Source organism: Drosophila elegans, unplaced genomic scaffold (genome assembly GCF_018152505.1).
Source record: "Drosophila elegans isolate 14027-0461.03 unplaced genomic scaffold, ASM1815250v1 contig_476, whole genome shotgun sequence".
In the NCBI taxonomy this organism is placed as follows: Eukaryota; Metazoa; Arthropoda; class Insecta; order Diptera; family Drosophilidae; genus Drosophila; species Drosophila elegans.
In genome coordinates, this window is record NW_024545863.1 from 12,631,586 (window position 1) to 12,656,444 (window position 24,859).

Genomic DNA, 24,859 nt, shown 5'->3' on the forward strand with positions numbered 1-24,859 from the left:
CAAAATCAATTCAATTATGTTTCTCACGACACATATATGATTGCTAGCCTGGCTTGTTAAAATAAACATGTAATCGATAATCAATTATTTCTCAAAAACAATTGAGTAAGTTAATACGCTAAAAAAGTATTATTTAAAATATTTTTTTTTGTAAATAGACAGGCGATAAACTGGTAATGGGGTTATTACACTAGATTGTTCGTCTCATTCATTGCATTGATATTTCCTCAGACTATACGATTTTACGTAAGTGCGAGCAAGACGAGTTTATGACAAATCCAATGAGCAATTACTTAAAAAAATGCCAGAGAGATTTCGGTATAAAAATACCTTTCGATAAAATACCATTGGGACCGAGCAATGTAGTGTCATAGGACTATAAGCAAAAGCTTGTTTTAAGAACTACTACTAATGTAATGTTAAATATGATAAATTTTCAATTAAGGAAATAAGAAGTAGCAAATAATTTGCTTTTTTTATTTAAAAGTTGTCACATATTATGAATCTATATATTATACTTTCTTATAATTAGGAACCATTCAGCTGTACCGAATAATATAAATAATAAACAAAAAAATGTGAAAATAAGCTCAAAATCCTAAACGAATGTTTAATTGAATTGATTTAATATTTTTTTTGTATTTAAATTAAATTTTACAAATTGATTGGGTGATCTGTAACTCCTCTGACTGTTTTACAACTATCACTTAAAGACTGTAAGACTCACCTGCTGGCACCACTTGAAAAACACACGGGTCCGACTGTTTGCCGATGGCATTCCGGCCGTAACAGGCCAATGTTCCGTAGTCTCGCTCTCCTTTGGGCGTGTAGATCAGTTCGCTGACGGTTTCCACTGCGGGTGAATAGAATATGGAATACAGGTGTAAATTGCAATCCAGTTTCGGCGCTTATTAAACTGCCCTTTTCGGCAAAGTTAAATGAAATAAGTTCTGCTTGCCCAAGCAGCTCAGTCAAGCCAACTGGGACGGCAGCAGATAATCCAATTTGCGACTATGCGGTGCGAGTATGTGCATGATATTGATAAAAGTCTCTGCACCCCACAGCCTCCGAACCCTATTGTTCAGTTACACAGGTGTACACCACCTTTGGCCGAACTTGGGCCTCTGCAAAGTGTTAATTTCTAATGCCTGCTCAAGCGCAAGCACATGCAAATGCCTCTCCAATGCATTTTCGCCATAGGCTCTAAACTGGAACTAAAGTCTGTATAAAACAGTGCAAAAACAACTAGATAAATTGAACTAAGCTTTTCTTTTTAAATTCACCAAGCTTAAAGATTTTTTGACTTTTAATGTTATCATGTACAAAATGTAAGCTTAAAAACTTAATTGATAAAAAAAAATTGGTGCAGTGAGACGCGCTGGTTATGAAAATGAGACCTCATACTTTTAATATAATTTACGTTTTCGGTTAATTTTTGTTATCTTAATTTCTTGCAGATAGTAGATATAGGAGCAAGATTCCGCCGAAGCATAAAACGAAATTCATTTTATACATTCTACTTAAAAATGGAACTTTAACAATTCTTCCCACATTAATTTAATTTTAAATATTAAATCATGTGATTTAATGATTGTATTTAATATATATTTTCATATTTAATTTTAATATTTAAAATACAATTTTCAATTCAGTAGTCAGATATTTATTTATACTCTTCCGCTTTTTTATCAGTGTACGAGAAATTAAACATGCACGGTATAAAATGCACCAAAAATATAACATAAACTTAATGAGCATTTTTTCAATAAAATTAATAAGTATGTAAAACAACTGTTATTTGCATCTGCATTATGATTGCTACTCCCATAATGAGATTCATTTAAGTAAAAACATTAATTTAAAGCATATTTCTTTTAAATTGATCCCTTTGAAATGAAGTTTTCCAGCATATAGACCTACCATAGCTCTCGAAGTGCGTTTCGTTGGACTCGACGACGGTGCGCCTCACATCGCTGGTGGTGGTCATGGTGGGGTCCTGGATGGTGGCGTAGTGGCCCGAGGGCACCTCGAAGTGTTCGCCGCTGGAGGAGAAGGTCCACTCGAAGTCGATTTCGGGCGGGTCCGAGTTGACGCGGCAGGGAATGGGCACGGCCTCCTCCAAGGAGGCCCCAATCACGGTGATGGTGGTGCTGCTGCAGACGGGCGCATCTGTTGGCGACACGATTGAGAGATCGAATTTAGAACAGAATGAGGACGAACGAATTGCACAATAATGAGCAGCTGCAATTGTCCGATTGTCCTCCGTCTATATCAAGTATTTATATTGCAAACATTGTGCTGACAGGCCGAAAGGATGCGATAGGATGGGATTGGGTGTGCCTGGCAAATTGACAGCTCAGATTTTCAATTTAAACAAAGCAGCTGGCGTACACTTTTTCCTCAGGTATGAGGGGTAAGTTTGAAAATTGTTTCTTAAAATACATAGGCATTAAATTGCTGCATTTTTCACGATGAATTCAGGACATTGTGTACTGTTATTGTATTGGTTAATAATAAATCCCTTACATATTTAATTAACAATTGTTATTGTTATGGAAAGATACTTATACTAAAAAAATTTATTTGACCTTTAAAAAGTTCTTTGATTACTGATAATTTTGCTTACATTTAAAGTAAAATAATTTTATTCAACTTTTTAAAAATTTATTTTTCCATGGAAATAATCTTGGATTAAGAGCTATACAAAAAGTCCAAAGTCCTAAGACTTAAGCCTTAAGTTTAAAATTCCAAAAAAAACCCTGTTTTATTTTCACCTTGCCAACGCGCAAAAAAGTTTCGTCATAGCTTAAAGGTGGAGGACTCCATCCACTTGACTCATGATTTATTCAAAGTAAACTCATTTTGCGTTTTTGGTTACAAACGATTGAACTTGAAATTTTATGTCATACACGAGGCTTGCCAAAAATGTAGCTTCACCCCCCGAAATTCCCACGCTGGAAAAACTTTTGCCAGCTACTTTTGAAAACTGCGCCAAGTGTGCGTTGTGCGTGGCATTCTGTTCCTTGTTTGCCTGTGGCAACGGAATTCTGTCATAAACAACCCAACAACGCGCGCAGAAACAAAGCAACAGCAACAGCAGACAACAACCAAAACAACGTCGGCAGACAACACACGCAACACTCTAAGCACCTAAAGGCATTTATTACCAAAGCCGCAACACTTTTTGTTGGTTTTTATTAAAAATTATTCGAAAAGTTAGTGTGTGTCACGACGCAAGCAGAAAATCGTGTAATGAGTTTGTATACAAATGTTGTGTGAGAGTGATGCATAAACTATGTCTAAATAGGTTGATAGAGAAAACATGTAAAGTCGATAATAACCATAGTAGTTCTAAGTTTCCTCTCCGAAATTCTTATTTTATAGTTATATTTTGTTCAGCTAAAATCTAAAGTATATGATTCAGTGCATTTCGATAGTAGTGAGAAATGTTTAAATGTTAAAACTATTCAACTGAATTCAACATGGTGCAATGAATTTATTAGCTCACTGCTTTTATGGGTAGTAAAGCTTTTATTTTTAGAGTATTCAAATAGACAGCTATAGTTTATATCCTTGCACTCAAGGATCTACTCCATAAATTCGTCTTTTCTTTTCGCATGGTTTTTACCATTTCGTTTATTCTAGATGTCACTGGCATTCTCACAATGCAAGGCTGGGCAAAGTCAATTCCCTGGAGCGCAAGGTGCAATTTGCTGCGAAAACCGCAGCCAAGAACTCCGCATGGTCGCAACCCAATTAGATGGCCAAAAAGGGGAGAAAACCACGGCATTGTTTGCAGAGCAACGACAATGCCAGTTGGAATTTTGCGAAAATAATGAACTACAACTCCATTCGTCTTTCTCGCTATGCAAATTGGAAAGAGCCATGAATCTGCGGCATAAGTACGCAATTCCGGATTATTTTAAACATCTAGAGGGATAAAGAAGCTGCAGTTGATGGCTCGATTTTACGATCCCGTTTCCATGCTCTCATAATATTTTTATGACGGCGTCAATTTCGCAATCGTAGAATGTCAATTTTAACCATTGCTGATTAATTTCTGCCAAGATATGAGCCAACTGCTCGCTGCCATAAATCAATTTATCTCAATCGCTGGCCCGCAATAAAGCAGCCCAAACCCCAGTCAAATAGGGCCCATCTCTATCCCAACCCCAACTCCAGCCTTCCCATTCCGCATTCAATCAACCATCAATCCATCCACATCCACATCCACATCCATACTACCCAGATGTATGTAAATGTTTACGTGGCGTATGCGCGATGCTCGTGTAAATAGCCCACGTAGTATTTGCACAGCAGTCGGTGGCGGTGTATCCTTATGCATTGTACTCGTATTTACTTTCAATTATCGTAATTATCAAAAAGGGTAACGGGCATTGGGTATTGGCATTCGGCATCGGTAACGATAATGGCACGGCAATGCAAACGTTTGCTGATGTCTTCGTTTTTCGATTTTCGCTTTTCATTTCGATTTTCCTTTTCCGCTTGTGTTGTCTGTTGTTTCTCATTCATTTTCAATTTCATATCCCCTTCATGCTGATGCGGCGTAAATTTTGCTTTCACCGAACTCAACAAACAATTGTAGCTACTTATTTGAGTTTGGAGCTCGTCGGAAGCCCAACCAATTCAATTTGGTAGCAGTGCAGCGAAGCGCTCTAATCGGGGATAATTACATGTTTTTTTGGCTGCATAATTCTGTATGTAAACGAACTCGGAATATTCATTTTCATAGAAAATTAATTGAATAATATTCCATAAACTGCCATTCCTATTCATATGCGATGCATATTTTGAATAATCAAATGGTATGTTTTGTTTGGCTTTGGGGTATATTAATACTCAGTTTGAAAAAATGCTAGAATACGTTTTGTTTTGATCTAGAAAAAATTCACAAAGCAATAAACTTCTCCCAAAACATTTTTCAATCAATAGTTTTTTTTGTATAATGTTTTATGATTTCAAACGTTTTTATTTGTAAACAGAGTTTAAAGGCTAATTGGTAAGCAAGTATATTTTCCAAATTTTATTTTGAAACATTAATAATGTTTAAGTTTGAAAGCGCAACCAATTAATTTTGGAATCTGTGCAGCAAGGCGTATAAATCGGGAAAATTACATTTTTTTAGTTTAATAAACTAGTCATGCAAAATCCGGTTTAAATGGCATCAAAATATTCACTTAACCAGGCAATTAATTAAATAATATTCGTTAACCTGTCCGGTTTGCATGTGTGACTGCACAGTGTTTTTTTTTTGTTGCATTAAATATGCAAAATAAAAATTGAATTTTCCCTCGGCGCACCTGCTGAACGTATGTGCATGTGTGCACTCACCTGACCCACCTGTCCGGTGTCCGTTGGCCCGACCTTTCCCATAATTATAAATGGTTTAGTAATGACTGTGAGTTTCGATAATAAAAGCAGATCATTCATTTTTATTACCCACCCAAAAACCCTGCCCCCAAACCGAGCTGACACGTTAAGTTCGGGGGCTAAACTTTTGGCCCCGATTAAAATGCCGGGCGGTTACTTTATGAAAGCATATGCATATTTATGCACAAGCAAACACAAACACAAACAGTCCCCACACACACAACATACAACACATAACACACCACACACGCTGTTTGGTATTTAAGCATCATTAATTATTTAGAAATACAGTCGGAAGTAAATGCTCTATAACGGTAATTGAGACATTTTCAATATGTGCACACAAAGGCTCCGAGCGGCGTTTATCGGTCATTTATTTTTGTGTTGTCCACAAATCATAATTACACACACTTTTGGGCTTGAAAGTGTGAAAAAGCCCACACTGCGGCAAGTAAGTTTGCCAACGACCATAATGGAGCATTGGGAATAATGGAAGTTCACGTCAAATCAGAGCTGTGACAATTAGAAATCAATTGAGTTATCGCTAGTTTGGTTTCAATTTACACTTGAGGCCCGAGACTGGTTATCAAGAAGCCGACTGTTTGGCTCTGATGGTAATTGGAGTCCATTAAAATGGATGGGGACTCCGCAAAAGTGTCAATTAAGTGGAATAGGGCTATGAGAACTGTGACAGGTGTAGAATATTCTAGCATGTGGAATGTGGAATGGTATTTAATGAACGGAAATGCTTGCTTTAATGATTTAACCTGCTTTAGCAAACATATTTATCGTATTTTACAGATTTTGTCTTGGCTTATTTTATGCAACGCATAGGGCAAAACTTGAAATGCCCTGAAGTGCTCTAACTAAAGTAACATGACAGGAATTTAATTAAAATTACTAAAGTGCCAAAAACAGTTAGACGAGCCCTTCCTTTGTAGTTTCAATATTCTGAATTGTTGATTGTTAAAAAATTAATCCAACTATGATGTATAATCGAGAAATGTTTCATTTCTATTATTTAGTTTTGTTTAAATTGTTAAATTTTTGAATAGCACTCATATCGTGAAACCATATAGGGTATCAACGATGATTACTAACAAAGCAAACTGTTTTTCGGTCTAAAAATTTGAATTAAAATATATGCAAACGGGCATTGATATTTATGTTTTTGGCAAGTAAAAATTTGTGAAGTTGCGACGTTTGTTTGATAAAACACAAACTCACAATGCACCCACGTATTTTATATATATCCTATATGCATGTGGCCATGTTAACGGATGACAGAAGAGCGGCACAATATAGATCCGTTGCATTGTGCATATTACGGCTTTTTGCACAAAATATTTTCTGTCATTTTAGCATACTTTAGTTTTTGGACATTGTTGTGTCCATCCTGTGTGCTCAATGGGCGGAAGGGGAGTGGGGATGTTGTGCGATTTTGTCAAGTGTACAGCCGCTGCTGTTGTTATTGTGGTTGCCAATTTTGCATGGGGGCGTGGCCACGCCCAGTTATCAATGTTGAATAACTGAGTAAGTGCCCCGGCACATCCCTCCATTTTTCTCTCGGTGTGCGCATAAATTTATGCATATGTATTTTTAATGCTCCGCTCCACTGACAACTGTCAGCATAATTTTTGTGCAAATTTTCGGTTTTCCTCTTTATTTTTTTTTTTTTTGTTAAATATTACAAAATGGGTTTTGTAAAGGGTTTTCGATTTACCAGTGATCGCCAGATATACTCTTGTTTGACATTCTAGTAAATTGAATAAAAGTTTTTGTACAGTTGCTTATGTACAAAAATTTCTATTTGACAATATTTGAGCATATGTTGATAAATGAAACGTAATTAACTGGCGGTACTATAGAATTCAATAGCGTTATGAAACTAGTAACACAGCTGTGCATTTATGCAAAAAAATATAAATCCTTCCTATTTGATTTATTCAATAAATTAATTTTATTTTAAAAGCCTTTCTTACTTGATATTATATATATATTTTTTAAAGTTCAGGAAAGATATATATGGAGGAATATAAGAACGGCTTTTTAGATACGTTCAAATACTGTAATATTGTTTTAGCCCATAATGAAATGCTTATGCAAATGTTTTTCATCAATACATCTGTGCCATGTTACGACCAACGACTTGTTGCCAGGTTTTATTTAGAATTATATTAGGAAACACTTAGAAAGCTAAGGCACTTACATCGTATCCTCAAGTTGACCGGAGCTGACTGGGTTTCCCCGCGGTCATTGGCCGCCGAACAGGCATAGAAACCGGAGTGGACGCGACCCACTCGCTGGAGAACCAGGGAGCGAGTGGAGATGATGATGCCCCAGGACACATTCTGGGTGACCGGTTGGCCCTGGAGGAAAATGGAGAGTCGCCAGGGTAATTTAAGCTGATTAAACACTTTCATTTTGGCCAAAAACTTACGTCATGCGACCACATGATGCGATGCTCCTTGGGATTGGACTTGATGTGGCACTCGAAGTAGACGTCGTCGCCCTCCTTGATGTCATCCGGACGCAGTGTGGAGCCCAGCGACAAGGTGACTTGAGGCGGATCTGGAAAAGCACCGAAAAACCCACATGTTAGTAGTTGCGTTCACGTTTTAATTGCCTGCGCTAATATGGAAATTGGGTTGTGTGCTTGGCGTAAATTTTATATTCAAATTGCCCGACTGCAGAGAGCCTCGTATAAAATAAAAAATCGAAAAATATTATTGCACAATAAAACTGCGAAATGTACGCAACGTCGTTTGGAGTTTTTGTTGTCATCAATCTACAACGTCGTAGCGCAAACCATAAAAGTTAACAGCGCGGTTATAAACCACCGAGCCCCTTCGATCCGGAATCCGGGTCAAAAGAGGCTAACCAATGAGTATGACAAAAATTTTTAAATTAAAATCGTTCCGTTGCCGCGAGCAACGCCCCAATATCAATGATGGATCATATAAAATATTTAGTGTTTGCCCCTACTCCTTGCCATTTTTACAACATCAAGATTGTTCGCCGAAAAAGGTGGCTAAAACCCTCGCGAAAAGGGAGCGCAACAATTTTGTTCACTGTTATGGTTAAGGAAAGTGTCTGGAAAAGGGGTTAACCAGACTGGAAACTGTAAAAAAGTTGATTTCAGGTAGTTACTACACGTTTCTTTGAAGGCAAAATGAATCACGGTCGTTCGCTGGCCTAACTCCGTTTTCCGATCAAAGGAGCGGGTCCATCAAAAGCTTAAGCCATCTCCGTTAATCCTTTCAAGCAGCTTTTTCTTGTGTATTTCTAATTTTATATTTCCACACAGGACCGGGTCAAAAGGGCAGTGGAAAACTTTCTCCAACTTTCGGTTCGAAGCTTACGCGCACTGCCATTCAATATTTATGGCTGAATTTCGCATACATTGCTGGGGATCTATGCGTGACTTTAAAATTCAATAAATTTATGATTATCCGATGGAAAAACCCATGGCAAAACAAAGTGACAACACAAAAATAACTAACCGAAAGGAACGCTTTTAGTGTGGGACGAACCTAAACCACTTTTGATACCCTTCGACGGAGTAGAGGGTCGCGTGATTGCTGTTGATTTTAAATTGATAATCATATAAAGTAAAATTTATGACATTTTGCTGGCGCTGGAGTAAATATGCGAAACGAAGCAAAACAGCACAAATTTTTCGCCAGCTTTTTTATGGTCACGCTAAAAGTCAACGAAATAAATATTGACATACAAGCGAATGGCTTCATATTGGGCCAGTGAAAATGGAAGGAGGGTGTGTAGTATGTAAATAATGTCATATAATTTAGACTTATTTGCACAGGCGACTTTGATTTGTGCGCTGGCTGCATTTATGAAAATTCTAATCGATTATAGGGAATAAATTCGCAATCAAAGTTATATTCCCCTGTCTCATTTTAATTGTCTACCAGTCAAATGCTAAAAATATACGTTTAATTTTGTATGCTCGTTATGAAAAAAAATGTTTAAAAAATTCCTCAATATTTTTAGTATTATATATAAGAAAAATCTTTAAAATATGCATCCTTCAATCAGAAATAAATTTTGATTCGATTTAATTTAGGATTATTAAAAGTGTTACTTTCAAAAATGAGTTGCTATTAATGGATCATAGGACCTTGGAGTTAAATTTGTTGCAATAAGATATTTTTTAAATTTAAAAGTTAACAACGCGGGTATAAACCACCTATAATTTTTTTTTCGAAATTTTACCAACAGTTTTATGGTATATAAAAAATAAAAAAAGAAAAATTGGTTTCCAATTAATTATCAAATATCTTAAAAAATGTTTAGTGCCACAAACAGTTTTTTAAACGCATGAGATTGTGAAACCTTCGACCTAATGCAATCTTTTTTCTGAGTGTTCCACTTACAGATGACATTCATCATGAGCGAGTCCTCGATGGCCGAGTTCTGTAGTCGTGGGTTGGAGCCCTCGCACTTGAGCATCGTGCCGTCGTCCTCGGGCTGTGGGTAAAATGTCAATGTGGATATGACTCTGCCATTGGCCTGGCTCGTTGACAGCTAGGGGGATGGATGGGGAGAAGTGAAATCGATTAGAAAAGTGCCCGCTGGCCACCGGAGGAAATTCATAAATAAGACTGGCTCTCGCCTGGCCAAGATTGAGTTAGGCACTCTGGACGGAGCTTACCAGGCCACGTTTGAAGGGCCGATTATTCTGCGTCCATTTGATTTCCGTGTCCGGCACCGAACCGGCCACAATGCAGGTGAGATTGTACTGCGTGTTCGAGGCGAAGACCTTCAACTTATTGGTTAAATTGACTGATGTGGGTTTGACTGCGGGGTTAAAGGTTTAAGGGGATTATTCGTGACTGGCAATACAGACTCCTCGTTGCGGCCACTCACGTAACATTTCGATGCGGATGCTGCGCTCCACGGGCGCCACCAGCTTCGTGTTGGAAGCCTGACAGCGGTACGTGTTGTTCAGGGCGGAGCGCGAGATTTGGGCCACCTCCAGGCGGTTGACGGTCACATGGCGGCCCATGGACACCCCACTGCCCGCCTCCAGGGTGCGCGTCCCGTTCAGCCAGGTCACCGTGGGCTCGGGTCGACCTGTTGACGAGACGGGAAAATACACATTTATTATAGGTTTCAGTTAACTAATACTATGTCTATTTAAAGGACGAATAAATCACAGAAAATTTTACATAAATACTTTGTAGACACCAAGTATTTGGTAAAAACTAATTATAAAAAACATTATTTTGATAAGAAATGGATTGTGGCTGAATATAGTCTGGAATTACCCTTTTTCTTATTAACAAAAAGTACCGAAGGTCCATAATTGGCTATTTTGAGAAACCAATGTAGACGTCATGTCTAGCTCCTTGTCTTTGTGTGTTTTAATATAAAGTATATTTTTGGGTTTTTGCAATTACTTTAACTAGACAGCGATATTAACTGAAACTTATTAATAGACTTCCTATCGAATGTATTAAATATAAATGATTAAAGAAATAAAAATATTAAGTTTTACTGTAATCACTTTAAAATTAATTTGTAATTAAAGTATTAGAAAATTTAACCATTCCGTTTCCCAGAAAATGCTAACTGATTATAATATTTTCAGTGTTACCGCGATTCTAAATTAAGTTCAATATAGTCAATTAAATACGTCGATTTACCAATTCTATTATATTAGTAATAAATAAATATATTTTAAATACCGACTTTATCGCAACACAATAGCGTTAACAAAGGGGCAATAAAGCCAGAAGCAATTTTTGTATTGGATTCAATGAGCCAGAATCTAACACAAGGGGTAACATTTTGATACAGCCAAGCAATGCAAATTTAAATTTAAATTAATGTTTAATGCATAAATTAATTTAAAATTTCGTGCCAACTGTTTTTCGCTGGCAGCAAACTTTTCCACTCATGCATTATTAGCCCGCCTAGAGAGAGTTTTCCCGAGGTGGTTTTCTAACGGAAGCGGCGTGACCACAGCGCCGCGTTCGAAAATTTATGACCGAAAAAAAATGAAGGAAACTTTCAACATTTTAATGATAATGCGCATTTAGCAGTGTGTACCCAAGGCTTTTAAAAAAGGCTTAGCCAGCTTAACTAGCAAAGTTGGGCCAGTGGGCCGGGCGGCATGGATGGATGGATGGTCGAAAAAAGGCCAGGAGGCGCTCATGGGTTTCCCAGCAAACGCATAAGCGTGAATATTGAATTAGTTGGTTGGTGAGCCAACGGGAGGGATGCGGAAAGTTTTTGGGGACATGCTGATGACCCCGAATGGAAAACAATACTAGTGCGAGGGGAGAACGGATAAAAGGGCACATTTTGATACATATTTATGCTGTATTTGGTAGCGCTGGCAAAGCCGATTAATATATCACAAAGTTATGGACTTTGTCAAAATGTTGGACAATAATTAAGAGTGAATTCCCGGAATTGTTGACGCAATTTGGTTGGCTTTTGGAATTGCAATCCAATATAACTAAATATTTGAATAATTTACACTTGTGTTGGTCTTGTATTAACCCATTTGTGAATTTTTAACATTAACAAGGCTATCTACCTAATTTAAGTTATGATGATTTACCAGATATGAAAACCAGTTTTTAAATAAACTACATTTTATATATTAGCTCTTTTAACATTTATATTTAATTAATCATAAAAATCTCTTTTAAAAAGGCACACTTTGAACACTGAGCTTTTAATCATCGTAAAGTTTTTAAGTATTAAAATCTGTACTACACTTATATCAGTATATATATGAATATATCTCAAAAATAAATCAAGTGTCCTGAAGACGACAACAATGGTTGTCGAAACGCGTTAGAGAAAATCCGTAATCTAATAACGTAGAGTAACAACGTTCGAGCAAACACAAAAATAACTCAACAATAACAACACATGGGCCCAAAACACAAATAAAACAAAGCTTTTCATCTCTTAATAAAACTGATATTTATTCAGCTTTAAAATCTTCAGATTGATTTTGTTGAAGAATAAACCCTTTTGGTTGATTATTTTTTGCTACTTTAATAAATGCCTTTTAATTCAAGTAGACCACTTGCTAAAAGCCTCCTATAGAGGAAAAAATATTCCCTTTTTCACATCTACTTCAAATCCGATTTCCACCTGTCTCAATTTACCCAATGAGTACAAATATTAAATTAATAAAATATGACTTGCCTATATGTTCGATGTGCCATCGATTTACTCTCCAGAGTTGGGAGTTCTCGATGCACTTTTCCGAATCTGCACCCCCGGGCATTTCAATTGAAATTCTGCAATCACTTTTTCGCTTTGCTGCCAGCGCAAATGCTCAATTCCCGGAGAAAGTGGTAGGAAAAGGCATTTCACTCGCTCACATATCAAATGTACGAAAATATTTTTAATCCGTTTAAGTGCCCAAAGCTTGGGCTCCGACTGCTTGCCTTTGGCATAGCCTTTGGGTTTGGTTTGGGCCATTAAGTGAGCCAAGTGAATGCTGCGGAAATGAGCAACAATGGCAGCAAGCAGCTGGGGATTGGCATTGGCATTGGCATTCGCATTGGCAAAGGGATCGGGGGTTGGAGATTGAAGGCGAAAGTAGCTGATAGCTGGAGTGTGGACTTGGGAATTTACTGCCAGAATGCTGGTTGATTGCAAAGGATACTCGGCGACAATAAGCCATCGAGGACACACGCAAACGCACACGCACCGAAAAAGCTGGACGGACTGGGAATGCAGGGATAATAGACAAATAACAGTTTCCCTGCGGCATTTAGCTGGCTTTCACCTCCCCCAACTTTCGCCACTTTCTTTCCTTTCCTTTCTCTTTTCCACCCCACTTCCTTTGTGTAATGAAGACAGCGCGTTTGCCATTTGCTAAGCCATACTTACGCTTGTTGACAATTGCTCCGCCGGACAATGCTCGCCGGATTGGGGGGGTCAAATATGCAAAGGACGGCGAAGGCGGGGGCAACTGGAACCGGACACAATGGATAACCCGGGCTCCTTTTATGGCGGCCCGCCTAGATTAGCTTTTTATTGCCGGTATTAATTGCTATTAGTCGAAGTTAATAAACTTGATAAAGCAATTTGGCATTTGGCATTTATTGTGCCGGGGGCTATGATTGGTGGCTGGCCATAAAAATGGCGTCAGGATTTGCATTAGCTTTAATCAGGATGCGAGCACCCACCGTTCGCAATACCTCACCATCGCTCGCTCTGTCGACGCCATGTGGCGCTGAAATTGCGATATTAGTTAATTTGGCTTTGAGCCCTTGGCAGGAGCCAAATGAAATACGAGCTTGCATTGCGGTCTTTCAAGGAGCCAACCCTTACACTGGGATACAAAATGTACAACAATAAAGCTAATGCTTTACTTTAAATAAAAAGCAATAATGTTTTAATGTTTCTAGTTTTTGTTTTTCACATAGTTTAGTATTTCTAACGGATCTGTAGACAAGATTACACTTTTATGTAAAGTGCTATTCACAATAAATGATAAATTAAATTAAAAATGTATTTTTTTTTAAACGAAGAAACAAATAAAGGTTTACTGTTTAGACAAAAGCATTGTGTCGGTAGATAACTATAGCTCAATTTTTCTTTTTAAGACAGAAAGTAAAGCCTTTTGCATAATAGTTTTTAGTTTTAAAAAGTTTGATTTTGCTGTTATAACATTATGCATTGTTTTAATAATTGAACAATGTTTAATATTGTAAACAACTCTTTGGCATGCATAAAAATCAGTAATAAATACAGCAAGTAAGGCGAACATATTTAAAACCTTATACAAGCGAAGGCAGTTTGACAAGAATCTTAGAAAAATATAATTTTCTTAAGTGCAGGGGTCTGTGATTTTGGGGTGTGCGGGAAATGCTGCATGCAAATCAGAGCCGCTCCAGAGCAGTGCCACCTGCCAAGAAGCGTGTCGCTCAGCAGGTGTCAAAAGCGAATGTTGTCGACGTCGTCGTAGTTTCCCATCTCCCTTTCCACCCCCTGGCACCCAAACACCCCAAACACTCCCAACACCCAAACACCCCCACCCCCTAAGCCCTGCTGTGAGCTCGATCCCCCGCAAAGGGCTGTTTAGCTCATTCACATGCGGTTTAGTCAAAGCGGCGACGTGAGGCAATGCAGCCAAAGCAAACCATCATGCGAAATTCCAAGGCGCAGGACAAATCTTTTGACGGCAGAGTGCTGCACCTGAACGAACAGGAGCACTGCATGCAGCGGTGACAGCAGCCCAGGAATCACACGGAGCAGCCAAACACCTCCTGCCATAATAAGCATTTGGGCAGCACAAAGGCTGGGATCCTTCAGTCAAAATTGGGCCACTACTTCGGCTTTTGGTGCCTGAAAAGTTCAAGAACAGGCTTCAGAAAGGTCCTTCAATACTTCTCTTTGGTATTCACAATATAAAAATAAGAGCTCGCTTAAGCAGCAAAGTTTTGCTTTCTCCTTAGAGCTTTTAATTCTACAGCAGGATATTTGCAAGCAAAAATACTGGTTTAATTCATCATCGGGACTTTTAAGACTTTTTAAGACTTAACTTAAGTATTAATACTTCTGAGCTTACAAAATATAAATAAATAAACAATCGGAACTAAATAGAAAACAAATTTTAAATGAGTTTTCGGCTATTAAAAGGCTATATTTCTCCAATACCTTATGCCAGACTTAAAAGAACAATGTTATTTCTATCAAAGGTCTATGGCAACTTTTAAAGCCCATTCAAGCAGTTCAATGAACTGTATCCACTGGCTGTCTGTAATAATCAACTAATTCCACTATCAAACGGACTTAAAAACTTTCACGAGCATCAGTAACAGATTCCACACCATCAGCTGCACTTTTGGCTTTAAGCTCTGGCAAAACCCACTTAGTATGGCCACCAGAGAAAAAAGGCAGCTCGCAAATCGCGTTGCTAGTTGACATGGAAAATGTCTGGGGTGTGCGCTGAAAATATTGTTGTCAGGAAAGTTAATGATTTATAATGCTGATGTCGGGCATTCGTCGCCATCGCCAGTTCCGATGGGTTGAGTTCGGTTCGCAACCATGGTCCATGGACTCAGTCATGCGAGGAGAACCCCTCAAGCCAGCCGGCGAAGCGAGCAACTTGTACAAAAATTTTTCACACTTGCCAGCAGCAAAAAAGGCGAGTGAAAAGTTTAGAGGATGCGGTCGATGGGGGTGGATGGGGAGGATGATGGGGGATGGAGGGGCGCCGCCTTTCACCTTGGGGACCTCTTTAAAGATTAACGATGCCGCATATGCCTACAGGTCATAGCTCGGCCAATGGATGTGGCGTGCACAACAAAAGCACGCCAGACGCTTGAAATTGTTGCATTTTCATTTCCCCCCTGAAAGCAAACTGGCAATGACATCGGCCACAGACGCAGGAGCAGAAGCAGAAGCAGAAGCAGAAGTGTCTGTGGAGCGGCCATGTCACCGCAGACTTTGACATACATTTATTTTTATTATTTACGATGACTTAGTCAGCCAGGCCCAGCCCCACTCGAACCAGCCAACCAGACTCGGTCACGGCTGGGTCCTATCTGGAGCTTTTCATCTTTAATTCTTTAAATAGACGGGCAGGGTCGAGTGGAATTGGATGCGAACGAGGCTGAAACTGAATCTTTTACCAAAGATGGCACGGAAAAAAATTATATAATTAGCTCAAACAAATTTAAGTTAGTTAGCTATACAGCTTAATTTAAGATATTAGTATTTTGGTAAGACAGTTTTAAAACGCACTTTAAAATTATTTTAATAAAGATTTGACAGGCCAATTTTGATTTTATTCATTTGGATTTCAACATTAAGATGTTGTATGCTAATTTAGATTTTGATTACAAATCTCACTCAAATCTTTTTTCTCAGTGCAACTGGAATCAGTTGCGTTTTTGTGCCCACCTCCCCAGCTTGATAGCCTTTTGTCTGAGTGCCACATTTATGTGGCAGAGGCTACGTGTATGCCTTGGTGTCGTTTATCATGATTTACTTACCGCCACGCACTTCACATGTCAACACAATATTATCGCCCTCGAGCAATGGACCCACAGCTCCAGCAACATCGCGACCGGAGGCATCGTACACGAGTATTTGATGCGGAGGAACTGCAGGGAAGAGCGGAGAAAGTAGGACTTTCGTTATAAAAAGGATGCACTAAGAAAAGTTAGATCTATTATTCGGGAAAATTGATCATAATTGTATTTAATTAATGCATAGTAATACACCGTTTTGAAGTATTAAAAAAAAAAATTAGGGTTCTGCAGAAAACACGATTGATTTTGGATAATTTATAAAGCTTTCTAAGACTATGCAATACAATTTATTTTTAATCCATTGTTCGTATTTTTCATGGACATCTTTAACAAAATATATTAAAATTTAGTAATTTCTTTGGCACGCTCTATTAGTTGATTTTATATTATTTTTGTAAATTGTTGAATTAAATCTTAAATGTTTAAAATCTGTTCTATGATAAACGATAAAGTAATCCGATTTTTAATAATTTGGATTTTACGTAAAAATATACAAGTATGATTGGTATTTTGTTCTTAGCAAACAACATAGTTTTTCCAATTTACACACACACAATAGGTATTTCTTAGAGTGTATGTAATAGTACAGGGCTCAGAGCTTTCTTTAATGGCGGTGCACTGCCTTTCGGGTACTCACCAATAACCGTTAAGTTAATTCTATGATTACGCGTGGGCGAGTTCTGAAAGTCGACGCGGCAGCGGTAAACCTGTTGAGGAAAGCCAATAAAAAACGTACAATAACATAGCACAGTTTTCGGGTGGTAATGGTCCAGCTTGAGCCACTTACGCCCTCGTCATCCAGTTGAATGTTGTCCACCGATAACTTGGCCGGCTGCTGTCCGGTAACGAAATACGCACGTGGCCCAAATGAGTTGGTATCCGACCAGTACAGGGCCTTCTCGAAGGGTCGTCCTCGGACGTCGAAGCTGCAAAAGGAAAAAAAGAGCGGAAACGTTAAAAGTTGCCTAAGTAGTTCCTCCTTCGTTATCTCCATCTAATTGCCGCAGGGGAAATGCAAAAATATAAGTAAATAAAGGGAAATAAACCAAAATATTGACGATAAGTTGTGTCAGCAAGTGGCTCCAAGAGCATTTCAGATGTCGCAGTCAAGGTCATAAATTTTAATGCGATGTGAAAGTTTGCAATCGGCTATGACCGCAGGGGTTGACCTTATGTTTTGAACATACAAAACGGATCTTCCTTATGGGGTGGAAATGATTTAAGTCAATGTCCCTATGCGGTAGACTGAAAGTATTTTTTTCACTATTTAAAGAAAAAATCTATCCAGTTAATGTTCAGCAGCCTAGGTATGTTGCTGACTTTGATTAGTTTGTTAGTAAATTTTCAGTATGTAGAGTCAAACATTTTGTACAAATACTTTCTATATTTACGATTTAAGTTTGAATAGTAATTATTTTGATAATGAAATTCAAAGTAATAATTACACATAAAAATATACACAATATTTTGTTGGTTAGTACTACTATTACTATTACTTTTTAGCTATTACTCTTTAGCTAACTGAGGACTGAGCTACATAAAAAATAGAATTTAGTGCCATAAACCTGAAATGAACTTCAAATGCGGTTCTCTATGGTAATGCTAAGTAGTCATAAAAAGGAAAATGGAATGAAACCAGAGAATGAACGGACTATGGGCCAGAACATGCCACTTAACACTTAAGCTAAGCTAAAGTCTGGGAAACTGAAAGCATACATAGTTGCTAGCCAGGTAGCTGGTAGCCAGGTTTGTATAAAGTCTGCTGTAAAACCTCAAGAGAGGCCACTACATAAACCCTGCAACTTATTGGACCGACATGGGCTGTTATTTCTCGTGCCAAGCATAAATATTGAATGGAAAATTGTAAAAAACGACACGCTCCAAAGTGGCCTGGGCCTGAATTTTCACGCGTCTACAAAATGACCCTTTTCCTGTGCCCGATGACCCGCGGAGCCAAGGGGTCGACAAAACGAGCCCCGAGCATAAATTTGCACGCAACTAATTTCTTCCGTTTCGCATTATTTTCGCAGCCCAGCACAGAACCAGCAAACGTTTGCAATTTTGCGCATTAAAAAGCCTGACGTGCTATCTTTGGCGCTTTTATTGTATTTGTTAATGTCCGTCTAAGGGCTTTGGACGTCCTGGAGGGTAGGTTGCCACGCCCCCCCCGCCCTCCGACCCGGATCCCCCAGCGACACGCCGTAAATGACTTGGCGGTGGCAAAGCTTTCCCACAATTCTTTTTATGACACTCAAAAAAAAGTACTTTGTTAACTTAGAACAATATGTTTTACCTTTCAATGTCAGACTTGAAACTGGTTGAAATATTGAAATTAAATTACTACATTTCTTCTCTTTTGTTTTTGTTTTTCAATATGTGCTTTTTTATTGAAAAAACATTTTTTTTTATTAAAAGTTAATTTAAAAATGATAAGTTTAGGTATAACTTATTTATTTATGTTTTTAAAAATGCTGTTTAATGTTTTAAGAGACGCGAATAACAATATTGGACAAAACTGTATATATTTATATTATAAATGGAAAATAACATAAACAAATTTTAAAATGTAGAAATATTACGTATTCGAAAAGCTAACCAGCTAGAATAGAGACTATTTCATCTTTTGTACTTTAATTTTATGACATTTTGTTATTTATGAAAAAAAATACGAGTTTAGGAATTAGTAAAAATAGTTGATAGTGACAAATAATTGACATTTAGAGCTTTTAATTATTTTATTATAATTTATTAACCAAGCATTGAATCGTGGCGCATATTTTTAAAATTGAGCTAAATATTTTTGGTTTGGTGTTTGAAATATTTTTCTTTGAGTGCCGCTTTCTAGTGAACCACACACCAGCACATCGTCTTTGCACAGTCATAGCCAGTTGTGTCCTTTTGTTGTTTCCGCTGTCGTCGTGCAGTCTGTGCTATCTGTGGGTCCTTTCCCCGCCCCCTCTTTCCCCACCCCCTAAACCCCTGTCCCGCTGTCCCACCAGCCAGTTGCGGTTAGCGGAGCGGTTTGTCATTGTGCCGGCTGGCAGGATTCTTCGCGGCCTCCGCCCGGCGGCCGTATTGTTTGCGCCTTTAAGTGGTTTTTTATCATTTTGCCGCTGACACAATTTATATCCGGTGCTCATATTTCTTATGCTTATCACTGGGACTGCCTCCGTCTTCTCCTTTCTTCTCCCCCTTTCTCCACTCGCCTTTCGCCATTTCTCCGTGGCCTTGTCATGTGTTTGGCCATTCCTCTAATTGTGTTCAAAGTGCAGTAAGCCATGCGGCGAATAAATTGAGGCTCCTAAGCCTTGCCCAAGCCCGGGGCACGTTCCCTAATTAGCCAAATTAAATATATGCGCGAAAATGTAAACATAACGGACTGCGGAGTGCGGAGAACTCCTTGGGAAATTTCCTTTTAAAAACTGCGTTTCAGGTTCTCGCTTTCCCCAGTTTTGCCCAGCTTTGCCCAGCTTTCCCTCCGCTTTTCGCCGCTTTTCCCGCTTTTAATTTTGCGCATTTGCAAACAATAGAGAAACGCCGAATAGTCAACAAAGGCGGAGGAGCAATGGCGATAAGGCAAGGTGGAATGGAGTTTCCTTTTCCGACACCGTCACCCAAATATGTCCAGAATACGTCGGTCTTGGTCCTGGCTCGCCTTGCCCTCTGTTGACGTTGTGTTTTCCCGTTGTTGGCCTTAGGAAACAATAATGCCAAGTTTGCACAATGAGCAGAGCAGCAAAGCAGCAAAGCGGCAAGAAAACTGCTAAGAGCAGGGGACGTCGAAAAGGGCAGAAAACAGAAAAATAAACGCCAAATTGTAAAGCAGCCAAACAGGGAAAAGCAAACGAGTAGCAAGGAGCAAAATAAAAATGAGCCAAGCCAAGAAAGGAAGACAACATTGTGGCAGTTGCAGAAATGTTGACTGTCGTCGCAGAGCGGGGTACGAGAATGAGGGGACGGGAGAAAGTCGACGTAGAAAGGCCATGGGATGGAGAAAGAGCAGGAGAAAGTCCGGCAATAGTAGGAAAGCATAGGAGACAAGTGGACGCAACCACGCGACGTCCACTTGAAGAGATTGCGCTGCACTCTTCAAAAAAAAGTTGTACAATAATGAGAAGATAATTATATTATTGAAAATTCAAAATAAAAAAAAGTTTGGAATTATTTTAAAAATAAAAATATAACTATACCACACTTTAGAGAAATTGGTTAACAATAAAGTCATGAAAAACTTTAAAATGCTTAGAAATATTTATATATTTCATTTTCTTGCTACCCATCCTAATTAGGAAACCATTTCATTAACGTTTTCTAATTAACACATTATTTTCTGTGAGTGCATCTATCGCATTCACATTGGTCTTCTTCCACTCACCCATTCTTCTACTTTTCCTTTGTCGATGGTCTGTTTTTTTTCCAACAATTAGTTGAGTTTTATTTATTTTGCGTTAATTGGTAGCACTTTATCTTGGGCCGAGTGAATGAGCTGCGTTCTTTAAACAAATCCCGATGCGAGACGGACCTTGAACTGGGCATCGCATGGGTTTGCTCTGGTAATTACGCTCCGGTTTTTTCGGTGGCCTGGCATAAACTTTGACCGCCACGCCCCCGCCCATTTAGTATTCGCAACCGACGGTTCCCGCCCCGAAATCCAATATCAAAGCAAGCTTCTCATATTGCCATTTAATGTTTTTTCTTTTTGTTCGCTCCTCAGTTTGTAACGCTTACAAAATCCTATTCAAAAAGATTGCAAAAGGGCTACGACGGGGACGGGCCAGGAAAGCTCAAAAAAAAAAAAAAATATAATAAAAAAGGACCGAAAACTTTTGCACTCACAATATCCATTGAATAATTTTATGACAATATGTGTCAGAGCGTGTCGCTGTGCGCGTGTGTGTCCATGTGTGTGTCGGTATTTTCTGACAGTTTAAACAGATGCTGCTGTCGTGGGAACGCTTTTGGCAGAGATTTCGTTCCCGACTGCCATGTACTCATGACAATTGACTGGAAAATCTTAAATGTGCCTTGAAAGTGGGTTAAAACTATAAGACTTTTTTGAAAAGTTGTGTTTGTAATAAAGGCAGGTGCACCAACAGCTTTATATATTTACTCAAAAAATCACTTAGCTTATGAAAAATGAAATAAAGAAATCAATTGGTCTTGCTCATATAAAATATATTTGTGCATACTTTTAGACACCTTTAAAAGTGATTCAATGTATTTAACAAAAGCTTAACTTTGGTGCAAGGAGCGATTGCACCAAGATGCGCTTTTATTTATTTATTACGATTTTTGAAAAGCCAACTTAAGATTTTTTTTTGGAGACCTAATATTAAAAATATAGACTAAGCCGTATTTATGTGAGACCCAGCCATATCAACCTTCTTACAGGGTACATAAATTGTGGAATTCAACTATGCATCGCTTGACAAAGGCAATAAACTATAAGGGCATGAGGGTCTGCCAACAGACGACCCACTTTGGGCGGTTTATCCACATCCACATTCACATCCACGGACAAAATTAGACAGGTGAGAATGGGCTCTCTCACATTGTACACTAGCACATTGTCTGGCGGCCCGTATCAAATTATGCATAAAGAAACCCTATCGCACGGGCGGGAGTTTCCATGATGAAGCGCCAAAAAGTATGCTCCGTAACTCGACAAAAGTGGCAACAAATTTAAAATTGGTTTCCACACACAGCCACACACATCGGGGCAAACAAAAGAAACGTAGCAGCGAGAGAAATATGAAACAATAATAACACCAAAAAAGGGGCTGTTTACACGCCCCCATATACATACAAAAGTATGCAAATGGTTTTACTGCCCCTTTGTTTTTGTTTTGTTTTGTTTTGTATTTTTTTTTCCTTTTTTCACTCTCTCTTTGTGTGTGGGTATTGGTGTTATTATGGAGCCATGCTGTGTAATATCTGTAAATTTCTTTTGTTATTGCCAACAACAGTTTTCCCCTAGTCTACACCCCCCTCTCAATTTTCCCAAGCACCACGCTTTTCCACTGAACGGTGTTGACATTTGTTGGCATCATTCCACACATTGTTGCCGCTGGTGCTGGTTTTTGTTTGGTTTTTGCTTCATCTTCTTCTTAACTTTTACTATATAATTTGTAGCATATGAATATATGAAGGACCCCAAGAAAAAAAGGCAGGGAATTGCTGAAACAAAGAACGCAAACATCGCCGTCCTCGTTGTGCTCGGTGGCCAAGTTCAAATTTATGCAGTGTCGCCCAATAATTTCGGCAATAAATTCAAAATAAAACTTTCATCTTGGGCTTGCCTATTTGGTTTTCGGTATTTCATGAGTGTTGCCGCAGGTTAGGGTTACGCAGGCCAAAAGCCATTCAGACTCTGAATTAGGAGTTGGAGAAGAGATTTTAATATTTTGATTGGGTCTAAAAATTATCTCGAAAAAAGGGTCGCTAGTGATAGAATTTCAGACTCATGTTAGCAAATAGAAATAGGATATAACATATTAATAATGCTTACAAAGTATCAATAACAACAGACAAACCATTTTGAGTTGAAATAAAAAGGACACAAATTAGAGAGAAAAAGGAAATGAGAAATACTTTAAATACAAATAGTTCATTAGCATATCAAAAGTCTTTGCTTTAGCTAGGAAAAGATATAAAAATATCTTGGAAACAACCTGAAAGGTACATATATTTCCTATTACAAATATTAAATTTACAATTTTTGTCAGTATAAAATTAGGGGTATTTAAGCAAAAGCGGTTTTGATAACAATTCAATTGAATTCAGATGCTTACTTTCCGGTCCATTAAAATGACTATAAATACTTTATTGTGGGAACTTAAAACAAGAACAGACTGTTCAAATATACAATGATGTTAAATTCCCAGAATTTTCCAATTACGGCAAATTCCTTCCGTCCAATTACCGAAATCGAAGTCATTAAAAGTTAATCACGACGATGGAGAGAAGTTTGGTAATTGGCCGCTCGCCTTCGAATGCGCAATCAGTGGAAGGATTGGACCACCATTTCCGACTGTGACCAAGTGGTGAGCCGACAAAGAAAATCCCGACGTTGGCATTTCTCTGTCGGCGGTGGAAACCAGAGCTTAGTGGCGCCCAAATCGATTTGCATGCTCCGCATGCATTTCCGCTCCCACACACGCACACCCGCACACCCGCACACCTGCACACCCGCACACCCGCCCACGTACATCCACACGATTGCATATACATTTGAAACTTAATTACAGTTTTAAATATCCCATCTAACCTGAAATTCGCGCAAGTGCGACTACAGAGCCGCCCCACCGCTCGTAAAATGGCCCGAAAATGCACTCGACTTAATTGCCTTTGGGCCACGACTTTTGGCTGTCCTCTTCTCCACACTCAGAAAAATTATTCGGTTCGCTGTGGTTAAAATAAATATTTCTTAGCTACCAAAGTATGGTTCTGTATTTAAGCTTCCAAACAAAATTTTTGTATGCTTTTTTATTTGATTTGTTTTGAAAAGGTTTTATCAGCTTGAATGCTTACCCTAAGCAGGGAATTTATTAAAAAAATAGTAGTAAATATTGAGTTATACTATATATTTATTACGTTTACTAATTTTTTAAATACGGTTTCAAGTAAAACTCTTTTGTTGTCACTGACAACTATTTGAATTCTCTATTTTTTTTAAAATAGATATTTTAACAGTTAAACTATTTTTAGTAGGTAGATACTCGAACATAATTCAGGATGCAATACTTATTATCTCATCTATCATATTGACTTAACCCTCCGAGATTTAGTAAAATCGATAGTCATGATTATTCAGAGTGTAGCGATATCCTACTCCTGGCTGAGATTCTGCCATCTTCAGGCTCTCTTTACATCCGTCGGCGTTGGCCCTTATTGCCAGCCATTTTGAATACCGTTTTGTGGTTTATTACTTTTGTGGCAGACCGATGCTCAAGCAGCCAGCCAAATACACACACGGCTCAACCTTAGTGGAGTGAATGCACTTTCGATTGCCCCCTCCATCCGGACTTGCTCGCCGCCCGGCTCAGTCCGTATTTATGGGGCTCTTGGCAGGCGGCTGCCGGCGATTATGGCAGTTAGCGTGCCACTCAGATTATCCGCTTTTGACAGCCAGACCTCCTGAACTGAGCAGGAAGGAGCAGCCCAGGACAGAACAGAGTAGAGCAGACCAATCCAATTCGACCCAGTGCTCGCTGCGAATTTAATTATTCATGCCACGGAACCTACGGATAGCTGGCACCCAGCAGAAGGGCGGCCAGGTGAGCTTTAAAAATCAATTAACCTTGATTGTGGCCCCGGCTTAAAGTCCACTGTAACTTTCATGTTTGCACAAGGCAGTGGGGGTATATTTGTTTCTCGGCGTTTGTGTGCGTCGATTAACCTAATCTAGAAATAACCAAATATGTATATCCGATAAA

The 24,859-nt window shown here is 38.7% G+C and overlaps 1 protein-coding gene across 1 annotated transcript in view; it reads right to left on the reverse strand.

Annotated features, from left to right (window-relative positions):
- LOC108148286 overlaps positions 1-24,859 on the reverse strand; it is a 111,388-nt gene that overhangs the window by 17,914 nt on the left and 68,615 nt on the right. Inside the window, exons 4-13 of the mRNA XM_017275251.2 lie at positions 17,212-17,350; positions 17,062-17,131; positions 16,386-16,496; positions 10,279-10,485; positions 10,064-10,209; positions 9,786-9,936; positions 7,832-7,962; positions 7,601-7,760; positions 1,921-2,169; positions 728-853 (exon numbers count right to left, since the gene is read on the reverse strand). Coding sequence (XP_017130740.2) covers positions 728-853; positions 1,921-2,169; positions 7,601-7,760; positions 7,832-7,962; positions 9,786-9,936; positions 10,064-10,209; positions 10,279-10,485; positions 16,386-16,496; positions 17,062-17,131; positions 17,212-17,350 — 1,490 coding nt within the window. The remainder of the gene's footprint in view (positions 1-727; positions 854-1,920; positions 2,170-7,600; positions 7,761-7,831; positions 7,963-9,785; positions 9,937-10,063; positions 10,210-10,278; positions 10,486-16,385; positions 16,497-17,061; positions 17,132-17,211; positions 17,351-24,859) is intronic.